A 16,488-nucleotide genomic window follows, 5' to 3' on the forward strand; every position below is an offset into this window, starting at 1 on the left:
GATGCTACCAGTTCACTTGTGTTGCACCTACACTCCCTGTGTGTGCCCTCAGGAGAGAGCACTTCTTGGCCTGAATTATCTGTACACCTGCTTTGGGTCTCCATTCTTTTCGCTGAATTAAGACAGGATCTTGAAGTCAAACAAGTAGAAAAATTAGTGAAAGTGACACCGATAAATATGCAGTGATTCATATTTATGTATCTAGAAAGTAGAAGATGCTGAACACATTTACATTCAGTGAATATAGTTTGGACGGCTGAATTATGTTTAGACTTTCATTCCCAAGATTAACTCAAGTCAAAGCTCTGAGCCTTCACCTAAGCAGTAGCATATAATGATTTTTTTTTTTTTACTATGGCTCCTGATGTGAAAGGCAAAATAGTATTATTTTGAATAATATTTTCTGTCCTAGGCTCATATTTTTTTTTTCTCGTTCTACATAATCTTAAGAGATCTCATCCACTCCCATGGTTTGAATTGTTACCCATATGGTGACGACTCCCAAATTTAAACTTGCAGTTCAGATCTCTCTTCTATTTTTGCAAATGACATCTCTCCCTGCATGTTCCATCCAATTCTCATGAGGCCCAAATTGGACTCCTCAGCTCCCTCCTCATAACCTCTTTCTTGTCCTTTGTTTCTCTTGGTCCAAGCCGGAAATGTGGGATGTCACTCTGATCCTTCTACATATATAATCAAACATGGGTCTTGTAATTTCTAAGTCCTAAATCTTATATCTCTTTCATCTATCCATTTCTCTCCCTTCTCTATCCACTACTACTCCCCTAGGACAACATCATCCCTCACATTAGTGATCAGTCCCCTTGCTTCCTCGCCTCCCACACTATGTGTGACATATTCTCACAGCACCCCCATGTGGATGGCCCTTCAATGGCTCTCCATAATTCTAAACATCTTAAGGCACACAAGGCCCTTCAAAATTTGGTCCATCTACTTACTTGGCCACATGGTTCATCTTTAGTCTAGCATACCACACAGTGTGTAGGTCCTTAAATGTGCCATACTTTCTCTCACCTTCAGGCCTTTGTTTTTTTCGGCTGGAACCAAGTCAATATATGTGTCACCAGTATGACTCTTAGTGTCTATTTAGATGTTACCTTTTCCTGGAAGCCTTCTCTGACTCTTCATGTTTGCTCCTAACACACCTCATTATGATTTTTATTTTAGAACTTGTGCTGTAATTGCCTTTTTATTTCTCTGTCTCCTTCACTAGATCATAAGCTTCTTGAGGTTGGGGCTCTATCTTGCTACAGAATTCCCATTTTCTAGCATAGTGCTTAACATACGGTTAGAGATATACATATATGAAATAGAGACATAGTAGGGCACAGTACAGAAGCCCAGGCCCCACAGCTAAACAAGTGGTTATGAGAATGGAAGATGTATTGTATCCCAGTATAAAGGGTATAAGGTTTGGAGCCAGACAGACTTAGATTTGAATTATAGCTCTTGGTCTTATTACTTATATACTTGATAATGTTTTATAAACTTTCTGAGCCCTATTTTCATCTGTAAGATGAAAATAATGATCCCTATCTTCGAGTGTGACTCGAGATAATTTTAAATGCCTGGCATATAGCAGGTGCTTATAGCTTATTTTTGTTTTATAAGTAATATATTAACAGTAATATTAATATAAATAGGCACATTATTCCTTCATTTGCTACTTGTTCTTGTAACAAATGAAGTAAATGGCATAGGTGTTCATTTAAAAAAATAGTTTTGAGAAAGGGGTAAACTTTACAGAAAAGGGTAAATATTTACAGGTAGTTAATGCAAATAGTTCTAAGTGTCTACTTGTTAAAATTTAAGTTTTTATATCCTTTTGCACATATGCAAATGTATTCAAAAGATTTGGTTCCTAATTACCTTTCATTTGTTTTGAAGATCTCTATTAAGAAAGAAAAATGCAAAAAAAAAAAAAAGTATGAGAAAGACTCTTGAAACCACATTCAATTGTAGCTTTGAATTTGGTTAGTTTTGATTTGTGAATAGCTAAGTAAGTCCATCTGTTGTCCCATTATGGATAAAATTTGGCTTTTTTCCAAGCGGGCACTCACCTGTCCGCCCAACGGCGTCTATCTGGTTCCTTAGGGACCCACTGACCGAGGCAATCACAATCTGGTACTGTTCCCCGGCCACCAGTCTATGGAATGTGTGCTCAGAGACGTGCTTGGAGATAGTCTGAGACTCAACCTTTTGATTCTGCCTGAACGCTGACACGGTGTAAGAATCAACATCGCCCCCACCAGGAGTCCAGTTGACTGTCAGGCTGTCTGTCGCCCCATTGGAAGAAATGTGAATATTTTTGACAGTGCTTGGAACTAAAAAGGAAAATAAATTTAAAAGTCATCACTTAGAGAATGAACTGTGGAAATTTTCAGCCAAAATTTTCATGCTTCTTATATTTTGGCACTTACTAAAAGAACTTGCTTGGATTTTTCTGCCTGAATTGAAGCCGATAGGGGAAGTTTAGGGGGACATGGAAACCAGTGAGTAGAAATGAAGAATTCCAGTAGTAGAGCGAGGGGTTAGTAACATTGCCTTGGTTCAGGTCTTGGTTTTCTCATTTACTAGCTGTGGGACTGTAGGCAAGTTACTTAACCCTCTGTAAGTCTCAGTTTCTTCATCAGAAAAATGGCAATGTTAGTAATTGTAACCAGCCCACAGAGTTGTGAGGATTGAACAAAAATGTACATGTTAAGTTCTTTACTGTGGGTCTGGCTCAAGGTAAACTGTCAATATATGTCAACTATCATAACAACACTCCTAACAAAGTTCCAAAGAAAGGATACCCAACCAACAGAGTTTGTTTTTTTTTTTAATTTATATGCCTTACAAGCACCAGCTATTCACATAAATCCAATGCTATTTGCTGTTTCTCTGAAAGCCTTTTTTCGTTTTACCCTGTGTTGTACTTTAGTTAATCCAGATTGGACAACATCGTTGTCACCATCAAGATAACCTCACTTCTTGCCATCTCCTTCTTACCCTAAAATCCTCATCCCAAATGCCTGGCTACCCAACATGCTAAATACACCACCACAACTACTCAGGTTCAAGAGCCACATTTGAAATTACCTGTGAAGCCCTCAATGAAGGCTGACTGCTGTACATCTCCACTGATGGTCAAGACAAGGATTTTATACTGGCGCCCTGGGGTCAGGGAGGTGAATCGATACTCAGTTGCAGTATTTACAAGGTGAAAAGGTGGAAATACTTTCATATCATTGAACAGCAGTTGGATCTCATATTGGTCAACATCCCCGTCAGCTCGTGACCAAGTCACCAGAAGGTCCTCAGTGCTCCTATTCCGCAATGTTAGATCCCTAACGGGCTCTGGGACTAGAGAGGAATAGAGAAGACACTTCAGGAATGTGACTGATTAAAGTTTACCTACACAATAATTTATGAATCACATTCAAGGAACTGGCAAACATCTCTTCCCCAAATAAACCACTTGAATTACTTCATGCATAATTAAATTAAATAAAAAAATTGGAAGCAACTATTAAAATTATAATTTTTTTCCTGACATAAATCTTATATGTAAATGTTGGTAGAATATAATTATAAAATGAATTATGACCTCAATCATAAGATAAAAAAAGATGTCTAGAACTTTAAATGCCAAAACGCAAGAGGACAAGGAAGAGAAATGGGACATTTGGCCTTCTTGCTTCCCGACTATGCTTGCTTTTATCTACCAATAAATATTCTGTAATCATAGGCCATCGCTTGGCCGAATGCTGTTAGCTCCAAGTTAAGACTTACTGGGAATGTAATTTACTGATCAGTAAGCAGAGAAAATGCAAGGCTCATATATTTTATTGACTCGATGACCTTCAAGTCCCAACCAGCTACCAGATTTTGCGATCTTTCCACTTACTTGTTCTTCCATTCCCTTGTTCACTGGCTTCATATTGTCCACTTCTTGTACTAACAGTAACACTGTACAACCGTCCAGGGACTAACTTAACAAATACACACTCGTTTTCAGCCTTGGGAATGCTTTTGGTTTGAATGAAGTTGTTTTTGTTTTTAATGGTGACTTCATAGTGATCAAAATCTCCAGTAGCATGTAGCCAGGATACCTTTAAATAGTCACTCCTGGCTGAGTTGCTAACACTGACTCCCTGGACCTTGTCAGGCACTGAAAAAGAGAACAGAGAAGTACTAAAGATATAGTGATTCTAAGTGAGTAATTGATCACAGATGACAACCTGAAACAGTAAAGGTAAGTGAGTAGATTTTTATTGTGGGCATTGAAAACAAAAGTTTTAGACCTTCAGATCACACGTTTCCAGAGGGGAAAGACTTACACTACACAATGTGTCTGGCCTACACAAAATGTCAGGTACAAGACTGAACATTAAAAATGATAACTGATGATTAATATGAATTGATGGTGATATTAATAATTCTAACATACCTGTTGACTCAAGATGTAATAAAAAGTTACAAAGAAGAATACAAATAATCCAAAAGAAAAATGGAAGAAGAGGAAACACATAATTAATACATGAAGAGATGTCTAACATCACTGGTGATCAAATCAAGACCATGGCAAAATACCCTATAATTTTATGGCAAAATTTAAAAACCCAATAGGACCTGGGATGAGAGAGGATCCTCAACCACAGGAGAGTGGATGAATGAACCGGTATATATACACACTGACATTATATAACAGTCATAACTAATTACTTTCTAACTCAAAATGTAAAAATATGGATTTTTGTGCCTTTAACATCAAAACACAAAATATAAGTGAATGTTATCAACATAAGTCCCAAGAGATTACATACTGCATAAAATAACCTTTTATTTTATTTTATTTTTTTGATTTTGAGAGAGAGAGAGAGCATGAGCAAAGGAGGGGCAGAGGGAGAAGGAGAGAGAGAATCCTAAGCAGGCTCTGCCCTGTCAGCGCAGAGTCCCATTCGGGGTTCAATCCCACAAGCCGTGAAATCAAGACATGAGCTGAGATCAAGAGTCGGATGCTTAACTGACTGCGCCACCAAGGTAGCCCTAAAATAACCTTTTTAAAAATAATGTTAGGGGCGCCTTGGTGGCTCAGTCAGTTAAGTGTCCGACTTCGGCTCAGGTCATGATCTCGCAGTTTGTGAGTTCGAGCCCAGTGGAGGCTCTGTGCTGACAGCTCAGAGCCTGGAGCCTGCTTTGGATTCTGTGTCTCCCTCTCTCTCTGCCCCTCCCCTGCTTATGCTCTGTCTCTCTCTGTCTCAAAAATAAATAAAACATTAAAAAAAATAATAATGTGAGATCCAAAGTGTTTTAACCCATAATTTTAGGACTACATAAATAAAACTGTGCAAAATGAAAGGCAAGAAGACAGATGAAAATGGGAGTTAAGATGATGGGCTACCTTTGGATGAATCAGTGAGGTGGGAACCATATAACTTGATATAGGTTATTGTCAAGGTTCTAGCTTTTATTATAGGTAGTGGTTTCTTGTGTGTATTACATTATTAAAAATGACTAATTAAATACCTGAATTAAATTAGAAGCCTAAAAAATAAATAAAAGTGACAAAACATGGTTTCCTGAACCAAGAATTAAGATTAATCCAATTTTGTGCACCTGAGGTTACCCCCAATAAATATACAAAGAAACAAACAATGTGTACTTGTGGTTTTCTCTCAACCAGTCTATCAATTGATCAATCAATTGGACAAAGCCTGTGTCTAAACCTTCTCTTCCACTTTCCTTTGAAGCACGAAATGACCCAGAAATTTCAATATTTTGGCTTCTAAGCCACATTTTCCATGATGTTTCTCACACCTACCGTTGCATTTTATTATATTTTGTTGGCATATGTGTAGTGGTTAGTTTTTGTGTTAGAATATATCTCTCTGCAAAAAAATAAATTAAAAAAAAGAATATATCTCACTGCAGATATGGAGCCAGGACAGGTATGCTTTCTTCAAGATATTTACCCAAACCGATTACAGTGTACCTAGAAGTTATTCATCATAGAATAAAGGAAAAGAAATTTGGAAGTTTTTATGCACATGGGCTAAGTAAGAAAAGTCAATGACCCAGGCAATTTATTGAAGACAAAGCAACTATTACAGGAAGAAAAACCAGGTTACAAACCATGCTAAGTCAATAAGGGGCTTTCCAGGTGGAATTGGAGGTAACCTGTGAGACTTGCCTTGCTGCACGATGAGATGATGTGATGCAGAATTAGAAATATTGATATTTTTACCCAAAATGTAGAACAAAAGCATTAGAAAAGGAAAAGGGCTTTGACACAATCAGCCAAAATCAACAAGACAGCAACTCAGATGTGACTCTATGTTAAACTGATTTGTTGGGGGGCAATGGCTTGCCTTGATTGACTCATTGCATCAAATCCAAGTTCATGCTGGTTTAAAGAGTCAAGCAGGTGCTTTGAATAAAGGGTCACTTTTTTTTTTTTTGCATTTAAAAACAATCTTAGCAAAAGGCTTGCAGTATGAAGATCAGATGGATAGGAAACGTTCATGAGTTGACAGAGAGGGGAAGCAAGGGGTTAGTAGTTGGATGATACATCCTTTAACTCTGGTGATTTTTAGGCTCCAAGCTGATCAACATAAGACACTGACATAAGGCTGCTTCATAAATGGAAATCTACTTTTCACATCTCAGTCATTATTGTGATTTTATCACTATAATTAGGCTTTAAATCATTCGACGGTAGGGCATAGCTCTTTATATCCCCAACCAGGGCTTTCAGGGATAGCACTATGTAATGGAAATAGCGCTTGGAGCTAGGTTGAACTTGATTACTGGTTAGCAATGTGACTTTCCCTCCTGGACTTTATCACCAAATGAGATGGGATTAGATCAATCTATGGACACTTTCAATGTTAGCATCCTGTAGCAATGTAAATCAGTGGTTCTTAACCTTTTTGAGGTCACAGAAACTTCGAAAATCACACGCTCTCTCCTCAAAGAAATACACATACTTTTCCTATCTGCAACGATTTCATAGGCAGTTTCAGGGGTTATGACATTCCTAACCTCTACCCACGGGGCACTAAAAACTAGCTAGAGCTAAGTGATTTCTGATTGTTAATTTATTGAACATTTATCGAGTGTCTATGAGGCTCCAGACCCTTTTCTAGGTAACAGGATGAAATCAATTGTCCTGATCCTCGTGCAAAAAATGATTTTTTTTTCATAGTTTTAGATTTTTGTAAGGTCTTTGAGTCCAGAAGATGATTGGCTAATTCTTGCGTTCAGCAACAGCAATAAAATTATAAGTTCTTATATAAGCCAGGTTTTGAAAAAAAACACGCAAAAAAAGATATAGTTCCAGACATAAAGGCAATCACAGACGGAGAGATGCAAAACACTGCAATGAATGCTAAATTTCTCCGAGAAAGAATTAATAAGAACTGAGAGGGACACATGGCACAGCATGATGGAGTTAAGTGGACAGAGGAGCAAGGGAGGAGAACCATTGTAACTTTAAGTAGTAATGCTCTATGTTCATGCTGTTGGCAAGAAAAGCAAAATAAAGATATACCAGTGAAAACTTTTGTGAGAGGTCAATAGCAGATCCTAGCAAAGGCTAATGTATCAAAAGTGATTTTGAAATTTTCGGTTTCGGTGAATGTGAATACACTTTGGTTTTGGAAACCTGACAAATTCATTTTTTTTTTTTACAGTATATTCTTCTAATTTCTTTTTTGTTATTTTTTTTCCAGTTTTATTGAGAAATAACTGATATATATCACTGTATAAATTTAAGGCATATAACATGATGGTTTCATTTATAAATACTATGAAATGATTACCACAGTTGGTTCAGCTAACATCCAATCTCTCCTACAGATATAATAAAAAGAAAAGAAAGAAGAAAAGAAAAAAGGAGAAAAATTTTCTCCTTATGATGAAAACTCTTATGATTTAATCTCTTAACAATTTTCCTATAGATCATACAGTAGTCACAGTCATTCACGGGGTACTTTACATCACTGGTACTTATTTACTTTATAACTGGAAGTTTGTACCTTTGGGCCATCTTCCTCTAATTCTCCCTTTCCCCACCGTCTGCCCCTGTTAAGCATAAGTCTGATCCCTTTTTCTCTGAGTTTGTTTTTGCTTTAGTTTTAGATTCTACATAGAGGTTAGGTCATAGAGTATTTGTCTTTCTCTTTCTGACTTATTTCACTTAGCACAATGCTTTCAAGGTCCATCCATGTTGCTGCAAATGGTAAGATTTCTTCATTTTTATGGCTGAACACTATTCCATTGTATAGATATACCACAACTTCTTTATCCATTCATCCATTGATGGACACTTAGATTGTTTCCATGTTTTGGCTACTGTATATAATGCTGCTATGAACACAAGGGTGCAGATACCTTTTTGAGCTAGTGATTTTGTTTCCTTTGGATATATTCCCCCAAGAGGAATGGTTGGATCATGTGGTCGTTCTTAAATTTTGAGGATCTTCCATACTATTTTCCATTGTAGCTGTTATCAATTTATACTCCCAACAGTGCACAAGGGATCCCTTTTCTCCATGTCCATGACTGCATTTATCTATTGTCTTTTGATGATGGCCAGAAGTAATATTGCATTGTGGCTTTAATTTGCATCTCCCTGGTGACTAGTGATGTTAACCATCTTTTCATGTATATGTTGGCCTTTGTATATCTTTCTTGGAGAAATGACTGTTCAGGTCCTTTGCCCATTTTTAAATAGAGTTATTTACTTTTTTGCTTTTGAGTTGTATAAGTTATTTCTATTTTGAATATTAATGATGAATTTGATATTAACCCCGTATCAGATATGGTTTGCAAATATTTTCTCCCATTCCATAGGTTGTTTTTTCACTTTGTTGATGGCTTCTTTTGCTGTGCAGAATCTTTTAGTTTGACGTAGTCCCACTTGTTCATTTTTTATTTTGTTGCTTGTGCTTTTTATGTCATATGCAAAAAATCACCACCAAGACCCATGTCAAAAAGCTTTCTTCTTATGTTTTCTTCTAGGAGTTTTATATTTTAAGGTTTTGCATTTAAGTCTTTCATACATTTTGAGTTAATTTTTGTCAGTGGTGTAAGATATGGGTCCAGTTTCATTCTTTTACACGTGCATATCCAATTATCTCTGTATGTTTATTAAAGAGACTATCTTTTCTACATTGAATATTCTTGACTCTCTTGCCAAAAACCCCTGACATTTTTAAATTAAACAAGTTTTTAAAAACTTTTAATGTTTGTTTTTATTTTTGAGGCGGGGGGCAAGCAGGGGAGGGGCAGAGAGAGAAGGAGATACAGAATCCGAAGTGGGCTCTACTGAGCTGTCAGCAAAGAGCCTGACACTGGGCTTGAATTCACAAACCAGGACGTCATGACCTGAGCTGAAGTTGGGCACTTAACCAACTGAGCCATCCCGGTGTTCCAAAACCCTGGCATTTTTAAACGCAAATATCAACCCATAGCTTAGCAGGAAAGATCTGACAAAATATTAATGTCAACCTTAAGCAGAAATCTCAGATGTAAGCCCCCCAAAAGCATAAGTACGTTGGGAAAATGGTAGCTGTCTAAATTTAGTTCTTTCCATCACATCGAAGACCTGGCATTCGTTGCTTTTGCTAAGATTGTGCTCCTGGTCCCAGGACTATGAAAGTTCACATCTTCACCTTGTGTGAAAAAGAGTGAACAGTAGGCTTTGACCAAATAGGCATTTCAGAAAGGATTTCAGGACAGATAACTTTGTAGGCTCTGGAGCCATTCAGAACTGGGGTTAAATACAGAAAGGCACTGGCTGTTTCACAAGTTAAACAGTGGAGCAAGTAGGTTATTTAACCTTTCTGAAGCTTGATTTCCTGATCTGTAACGTGGGAATACTAACAACGACCTCAATCAGGAATTTGCAAGAATTAAGTTAGTTAACATAGCCAGTGTCTAGCAACCGAAAAGTACTCCCAGAAAACACTTGTTACTATATTTGCATATAATACGAATTCTAGCCACAAACGTAGGGTTCATCTTACTTTAAAGGAAACATCTGCTCACATAAGGAATTTCCAGGGTCAGAATTTGAAGACTCTGTCACAATTCTGTGATCTCAAAAAAGGCTTTAATCCGATCATTACAGAACGGTTGCAGATCTGTTGCCCTGAGCCACACATAGCCAGGCAGTTCTCACAGAACCTGGATCTCCATATATATAGCCTTACCTGTTCGCTCCTGGCTGAAGGAATGGTTTTCATACTTGCCACTCCTTGTAGTTATGGTCACATTGTAGAGGCGGCCTGGAGTAAGGGAGCTGAAGGAACATTCGCTGACAGACTTGGCAATGATGAGGGACTGAATTACCCTGCTGCCATGAGAGAGGGTCACCACATAGTTATCTACATCTCCGGGAGCCGGCAGCCAGGAGATGCTCAGGTAGTCGTTCCGACCAGAATTGTTCACCGTCACTCCACTCACACTGGATGGGACTGGGGTTTAAAAAGTGGGGGAGAAAATTTAAAAAGAAAGCACAGTCAAAAGTCTGGAGTCATCTACGACGGCCAGCAAAATACAGTGTGGACTCAGGAGATCTCAACTGATTACCTAAGAGGTCAAAGATGTGTGGGCATTTCACTTTAGCTTCTGGAAGCTGAGTGTTCTTATATCAGCAAGGCTAGCCCAAATAAAAATGCAAGGAGGTCTTTTGGGTGCCTTATAAATATATGGATGCCGCTACTGTATTTTTATGGTGTTGTTTGTAAGGTATTTTAAGTGGAGGCATTTTTAGGTGAATATGTCAGGAGGTTCCCTCTGTAGGAAAAGGAAAAAACATTAAAAATCCAAACTGCTGAATCCAATCAGCTCAAACCAAACCCATCAATAAGCAAAGATGTTTGAAGGGAAAGGTGAAGGTTGCCATAACTTTTCTAAAGAGCTTAGACTTTGGGATAGTTTTGATTTTCTTGTGATGAAATTATTTATTCCTGGGGAGTCTAATAACTAAACGACCAAAGGGGTTGCATCTTCCCTTTATAAAGCATTTCCTGCCCTCTAGTGGCAAGAAATAAACCTAAAAGCGCATCCTGAAAGCAACAAATCAGGAGGTTGACCCACCTGTGGGCAGAAAAGCTATTGTGGTGATAACGGCCATCATCATTTGCTTATTTTAATTGGGGCTTAGTGCTGCAAACATTTATTGAGGACCTACTATTTGCCACATACACAAAAATGGAAAAGATGTGGATGCCTTCAAGGAGCTTCTTGGCTAGACACAGTATGCAAATTAATCATTGTGATATCGAGTGGTAATTGTACATGTATCAGAAATAAGTGTACAGTAAATAGTATTGCCAGTAGTGAATATCAGAATAAAATCCTGTAGTGTATACAAACTGCACTACTGTTTTCATCATTGGTTCACTACTTTAGCTAAACATTTTCATATAATTGTCACTAGCAGTACATCATGGACAATGGACAGGGTCTAGCTAAATGACCTCTGAGAATCCTTCTAATCTAATATGCTCCGACTTTGTGACTTAAGCCCCAAAATTGTCTTTACACGTGCAAGCACTTGCCCATCACCAAAAATTATACATAGCACCGTATCGAACAACTTTGCTAATGCTGTTCCATGTATATGAACATTTCCTGTACATAAAGTTGAACTTTTTAGCCACATTTATATACTGATGTCTTCCTCCCTCCCTCCCTCCTTCCCTCCCTCCCTTCCTTCATCCCTCCTTGCTTCCCCTCTTTCTTAATCTTAATGTAACAATCTGTACATCCCCTGGTTGCTCTCAAAAGAATTATGCTTGTTTTTTAAAACTGCTAGAAATATTTGCAAGTACTGGCATTTTATTAGAAAAGATATAATTATCAGATGTCTTGCCAAAAATATAAATTCATGTTTATGAAAAACAGATATGAAATTTGTTTTTCCTTTAGAAAAAGAATTTTCTCAGGTTAGAATTAGATTTGTTAAGCATATCCGATATCTTGCATTTTAAATATTGTTTTTAAGATTTTTTTTAAGTTTATTTAGTTATTTTGAGAGACAGCAAGTGTGAGCAGGAGAGGGACAGAAAGAGAGGGAGAGAAAGAATCAGAAGCAGGCTGCATGCACTGTCAGCACGGAGCCCAACGTGGGGCTCGATCTCACGAACTGTGAGATCGTGACTTGAGCTGAAATCAATGGTCTGCCGCTTAACTGACTAAGCCACTCAGGCGCCCCTGAATTTTAAATATTTTGCCACCTTATCTAGGCTGAAGGTTTATTTATGTGTTTCAACTCTGTGGAAATATAAGTGAAAGAAAAAACCTTTCAAAACCTTTCAATTATTTCAGCACTGACAGATCTTTCAGCAATTTGAGTAGATGGTAATGACTATCCAGGCTTTAGCCACTGAATTTTTTATAATCTACTGTATACAAAATTTACTAATCTAGGAAAATTTCAAAATCTCTAGTCATCGTGTTTCTATAGTGGTATCCCATATTCCCCCTTTCCCATGATAATGTCTGCACTCTTAATGTGTTTGAATAAAATAATTCATGCTTATATTTATTCACATTTTGCCCTTTCCTCAAAACATTGTGATCATTCTTCACAGAATTTTTTTGTCTTGGTTTTGCATACTTTTGTTAAATACAGTGGGTCAAATACTGATATCTCTGCTACAATTGAAATTTAGGCATAAAAACAACTATAGGCCCCACTTATTCCAAGTGGTATAAGGCGCCAAACTGTTTTAGTATATCACAGTAAGTCAGAAAGCCCTTAAGGTATTTTAAAATGGGAATTAACTTATGTGGCAGAATCTGACTAGTTGTGCTTCTCTTTCCTCTTGGACACAGAACTAGAAGATATGTCCCGGCCTTCCCCGCATGACATGTAGCCATATAGTTGTGTTCCCACCAGTGGAATGTGGGGGGAAGTGACGTATCTACTTCCAGGTCCGATCATCTTCCCCTGCCTGGAACCTCTATTCTCTGGAGAAATGGACAGAGTTCTGAGGACCTAGAGGAAGGAAGAGCCACAGATGGTAGGAGCCTGGATCCCTGAACTACTGCTTGGGAAAGAACCAACCAATAGAGCTATCTAATCAGGACCCCCCACATTGCACAGTTGTGTAAGCAGGAAATAAGTCAGTCTGATCTGACTAACATGACTGCAACTCACTGGGAAATGGGTGCAGCCTCTCCTCAACCCTTGCCTTAGCTTTCTTAATTCTCCTTCCCTCCTCCAGTAGGGATAAATTGGCGTATATTACTAGGGATGGATTAGAAAATGGAGGTTTTGAGACATAAGTTAATTGCAGAGCTACAACCAGACTCTAGGCCTCCTGATTCCCAAGCTAAGTTTTTCAGTCCCCTACCCCCAATTTTGCTACACCAATGGTTGGTGCCAAGAAGTACTGAAAGAGGAGAAAGAAGGTATCAGGAAGGAGGACGTGGGTAGTAACAAGGTCAGCTACCACAGAAGGAGAAAATGAGAAAAACGGTACGTATCAGTGAATTTCTTCCAAAACGAGGAAATACCTTTTCAATGACTTAGTTGCTTTTCTGGGAGAGTTAATGAAATTAATGTTCTTTGGGGTCATTAAGTAGATGAGATTCATGATTTTTAGAAAAGGGACCTATTGATGATGCCTACAGCTGATACTCACTTGTAGGCATCAGAGATCTAGAAGAAGCAGCCTGAAATCCAACTTATGATCATATAAAATTAAGTAGGTAAAGTCACTGACCTGATTCTGAGTTCATTAGTAATTATCAAAGCTTCTACTGAATGCATTTAATTTTTTTTCTTTCTAAGAAACGGGAACATAAGTTGTATATTGTCTATTTATATTCTTTCTTGGTATTGTGCAGAAAATTGTATCTCCTTCTTTGGTGCCAACCCTGTCTGACGCACATGACCACATAGCTCTTTGCCCTATTTGACTGTGATCTCTTCAAGGTCAGGGAACATTGTTTAGTATTAATAGTATTAATATAGTATTAAGCACTTGTTTAATGCTGCTTATGAAAATATATGTGATTTGGGAATTTTATTAACTCAACTTTGAACCACAGACATTAGAGATCATTTCCTTTCTATGTCTTGAAAGAATATGAAAGGGAGTGGAATTTACTTTTTTAAAAGAAGTCTCATTACTTGTCTTCATCTTAACTGGGCCATGAACATTAAGGAAATCATCAACTGAATGTGGGGATAAGCCTCGGCATCAAATGACTATTATGTTGCCACAAAAGTTTTTATGACACATTTATGGGAGATTTTAGAAAATTCAGAATTCATTCTCATTTACCCTCACCCACCCTGCAATTTCCATTCCTAGAAGAGTAACATGAGTTACTAAGAGTAACTCCTAAGAGTTCTAAGAGTTACTAAGGAGTTGTAAGAGTTACTCCTAGAAGAGTAACCACCTTCCGGATGGTTGGTATTGAAACTTGGCTTTTGGGAGAGTCAAAAATGGATCTGTTTTCAGGATGTTTAAAAAAATCCTAGAATATACTCTTGAGTTGCCATGGGCTCCTCTTACCTGTCCTTCCCTCCACCACGACTTGTCGGGATGAGATTCCTCCGCTTACTGTTGTTACAACCACAGAGTAGAGACTGCCTGATTTGAGGGAGTGGAAGCTGTATCTGCTGGTCTCACTGGAGACACTTTCGTTTTTGATGACCACGTTTTCATGGATCAGTAAGACTTGGTAGAACTCTATGTCTCCCAGTGCCTGGGTCCAGTTAGTAAACAGACTGCTCGTTGTCCCTTGGTTGGCCACATACAAGCCAGTCACTTGGGCAGGCACTAAACCACAGTAGAGAAGAAGAAGAAAAAAAAAAGCAAAATAGATGACATTTAATCACCCTAAGGAAGTGTAACAAAGTGAGTCAAAAATGGAGACAGTCTTGAAGATGCTAAAAATATATCTACATTTTTTTTTGCTATAGACTCTCAGCTCTATTTCCTGTGGCATATGGCAAACTACTCCCATACAGAAGCTGTTTATATGGAAAATCAAAATTACCTCAGATCCAAGGATGAGATGAAGCATACCTATTAAGTAGTTCCGATTTTACATGTTCAGTAATGAAAGAATTTTATTTTTGAATATTGCTTACTTTATGTGATTTCATCTGTCCTTACCTCATGAGAACTGAGCGCTACGTTAGCTACCTGAGCTGATGGTTGTTATGGGGTGGTAGTGGGAAATCCCTTCAACCTGATGATTAGGTTGTAGTTTAAAACCGGTTAATTCCTTACTGGCGCATTCTCAAGAGGACCATTATTACTATACGTGAAAATGCTACAATAGTATAAATTATATTATCTTATAATACTGGTTATTAACAATGATAACCATAACTAGTAGTTATGGCCTCTATAGTTTTTAGAAATCATATTATTTGATACTCATTCGAAACTCTACATTTGATTTCATTTGATTCTCTTTACTGATGAGGAAACCAAAGACAATTAAATATAAGTAACTTAGCCTATTATCACAGTGCTGATGAATAGTCATCCTGGAATCCAAAGCCTGATCTATCTAACCTGTGAGACTGTGCCCTTCTCCTATTAACAACTATTGTGATTTCTAACCTACCCATTAAAAAATCTCTTACACAGATCTTAAAGCTGACTCTTGATCAACGTATTTGATTTTCTTTGTGCCTCTTCCCTGAATTTTGGTAATCAAAAGGATTGGAATCGTGGTACAACCCTTCTTAGAATTTGTTAACTCTTGGATTAAGATACAAATATATTCATTAAAAAAGATTATTGTAGTTGGGTCGGAAGATTCAATTCTCATTCTAAATTTCATATGGAAAGCAAAGGAACTAATATGCCAAATAATTTTGAAAAAGAAGAACAAGTTGGAGGAGTAACATCGTCTGATTTCAAGACTTACTAGAAAGCTTCAGTAATGAAGGCAGTGTGATACTGGCAAAAAGTCAGAAACATAGATCGATGCAACAGAATTGAGAGTCCAGAAATAGACCAACACATATATAGTCAATTGATTTTTTTACAGAGATGTGAGGGCAATTCAGTGGAAGAAGAAGGGTCTTTTCAACAAATAGGACTGGAATTATTAGATGTCCACATGCAGAGACAAAAACTTTGGCCCAGATCTCACACACATATAAAAATGAACTCAGAATGGATTATGCACTTCAATTAAAAATGTAAAACTATAAAAACTCTAGGTGAAAATCTTTGTGACCCTGTACAAGGCAAGGATTTTTTAACATGACACCAAAAGTATGGTCCATGAAATAAAAAAAAAAAAAAACTGATAAATTGGATATCAAAATTAAAAACTTACATTCTGTAAAATACACTAATACATTAATGAAAAGACAAGCCACAGACTGAGAGAAACCACTTCAATACACATTTATGACAAAAGGACTAATATCTGAATATATAAAGAATTCTCAAAATTAAGTGATAAAAAACAAACAACTCCATCAAAAAATGG

At 37.5% G+C, this 16,488-nt stretch overlaps 1 protein-coding gene across 1 annotated transcript in view; it reads right to left on the minus strand.

Annotated features, from left to right (window-relative positions):
* PTPRB (protein tyrosine phosphatase receptor type B) overlaps nucleotides 1-16,488 on the minus strand; it is a 113,390-nt gene that overhangs the window by 42,793 nt on the left and 54,109 nt on the right. Inside the window, exons 10-14 of the mRNA XM_047066242.1 lie at nucleotides 14,544-14,810; nucleotides 10,221-10,484; nucleotides 3,911-4,174; nucleotides 3,103-3,366; nucleotides 2,082-2,345 (exon numbers count right to left, since the gene is read on the minus strand). Coding sequence (XP_046922198.1) covers nucleotides 2,082-2,345; nucleotides 3,103-3,366; nucleotides 3,911-4,174; nucleotides 10,221-10,484; nucleotides 14,544-14,810 — 1,323 coding nt within the window. The remainder of the gene's footprint in view (nucleotides 1-2,081; nucleotides 2,346-3,102; nucleotides 3,367-3,910; nucleotides 4,175-10,220; nucleotides 10,485-14,543; nucleotides 14,811-16,488) is intronic.

Source organism: Lynx rufus, unplaced genomic scaffold (assembly GCF_022079265.1).
Source record: "Lynx rufus isolate CCGP_SWC_20201006 ecotype Redwood Valley unplaced genomic scaffold, mLynRuf1.p SCAF_7, whole genome shotgun sequence".
In the NCBI taxonomy this organism is placed as follows: domain Eukaryota; kingdom Metazoa; phylum Chordata; class Mammalia; order Carnivora; family Felidae; genus Lynx; species Lynx rufus.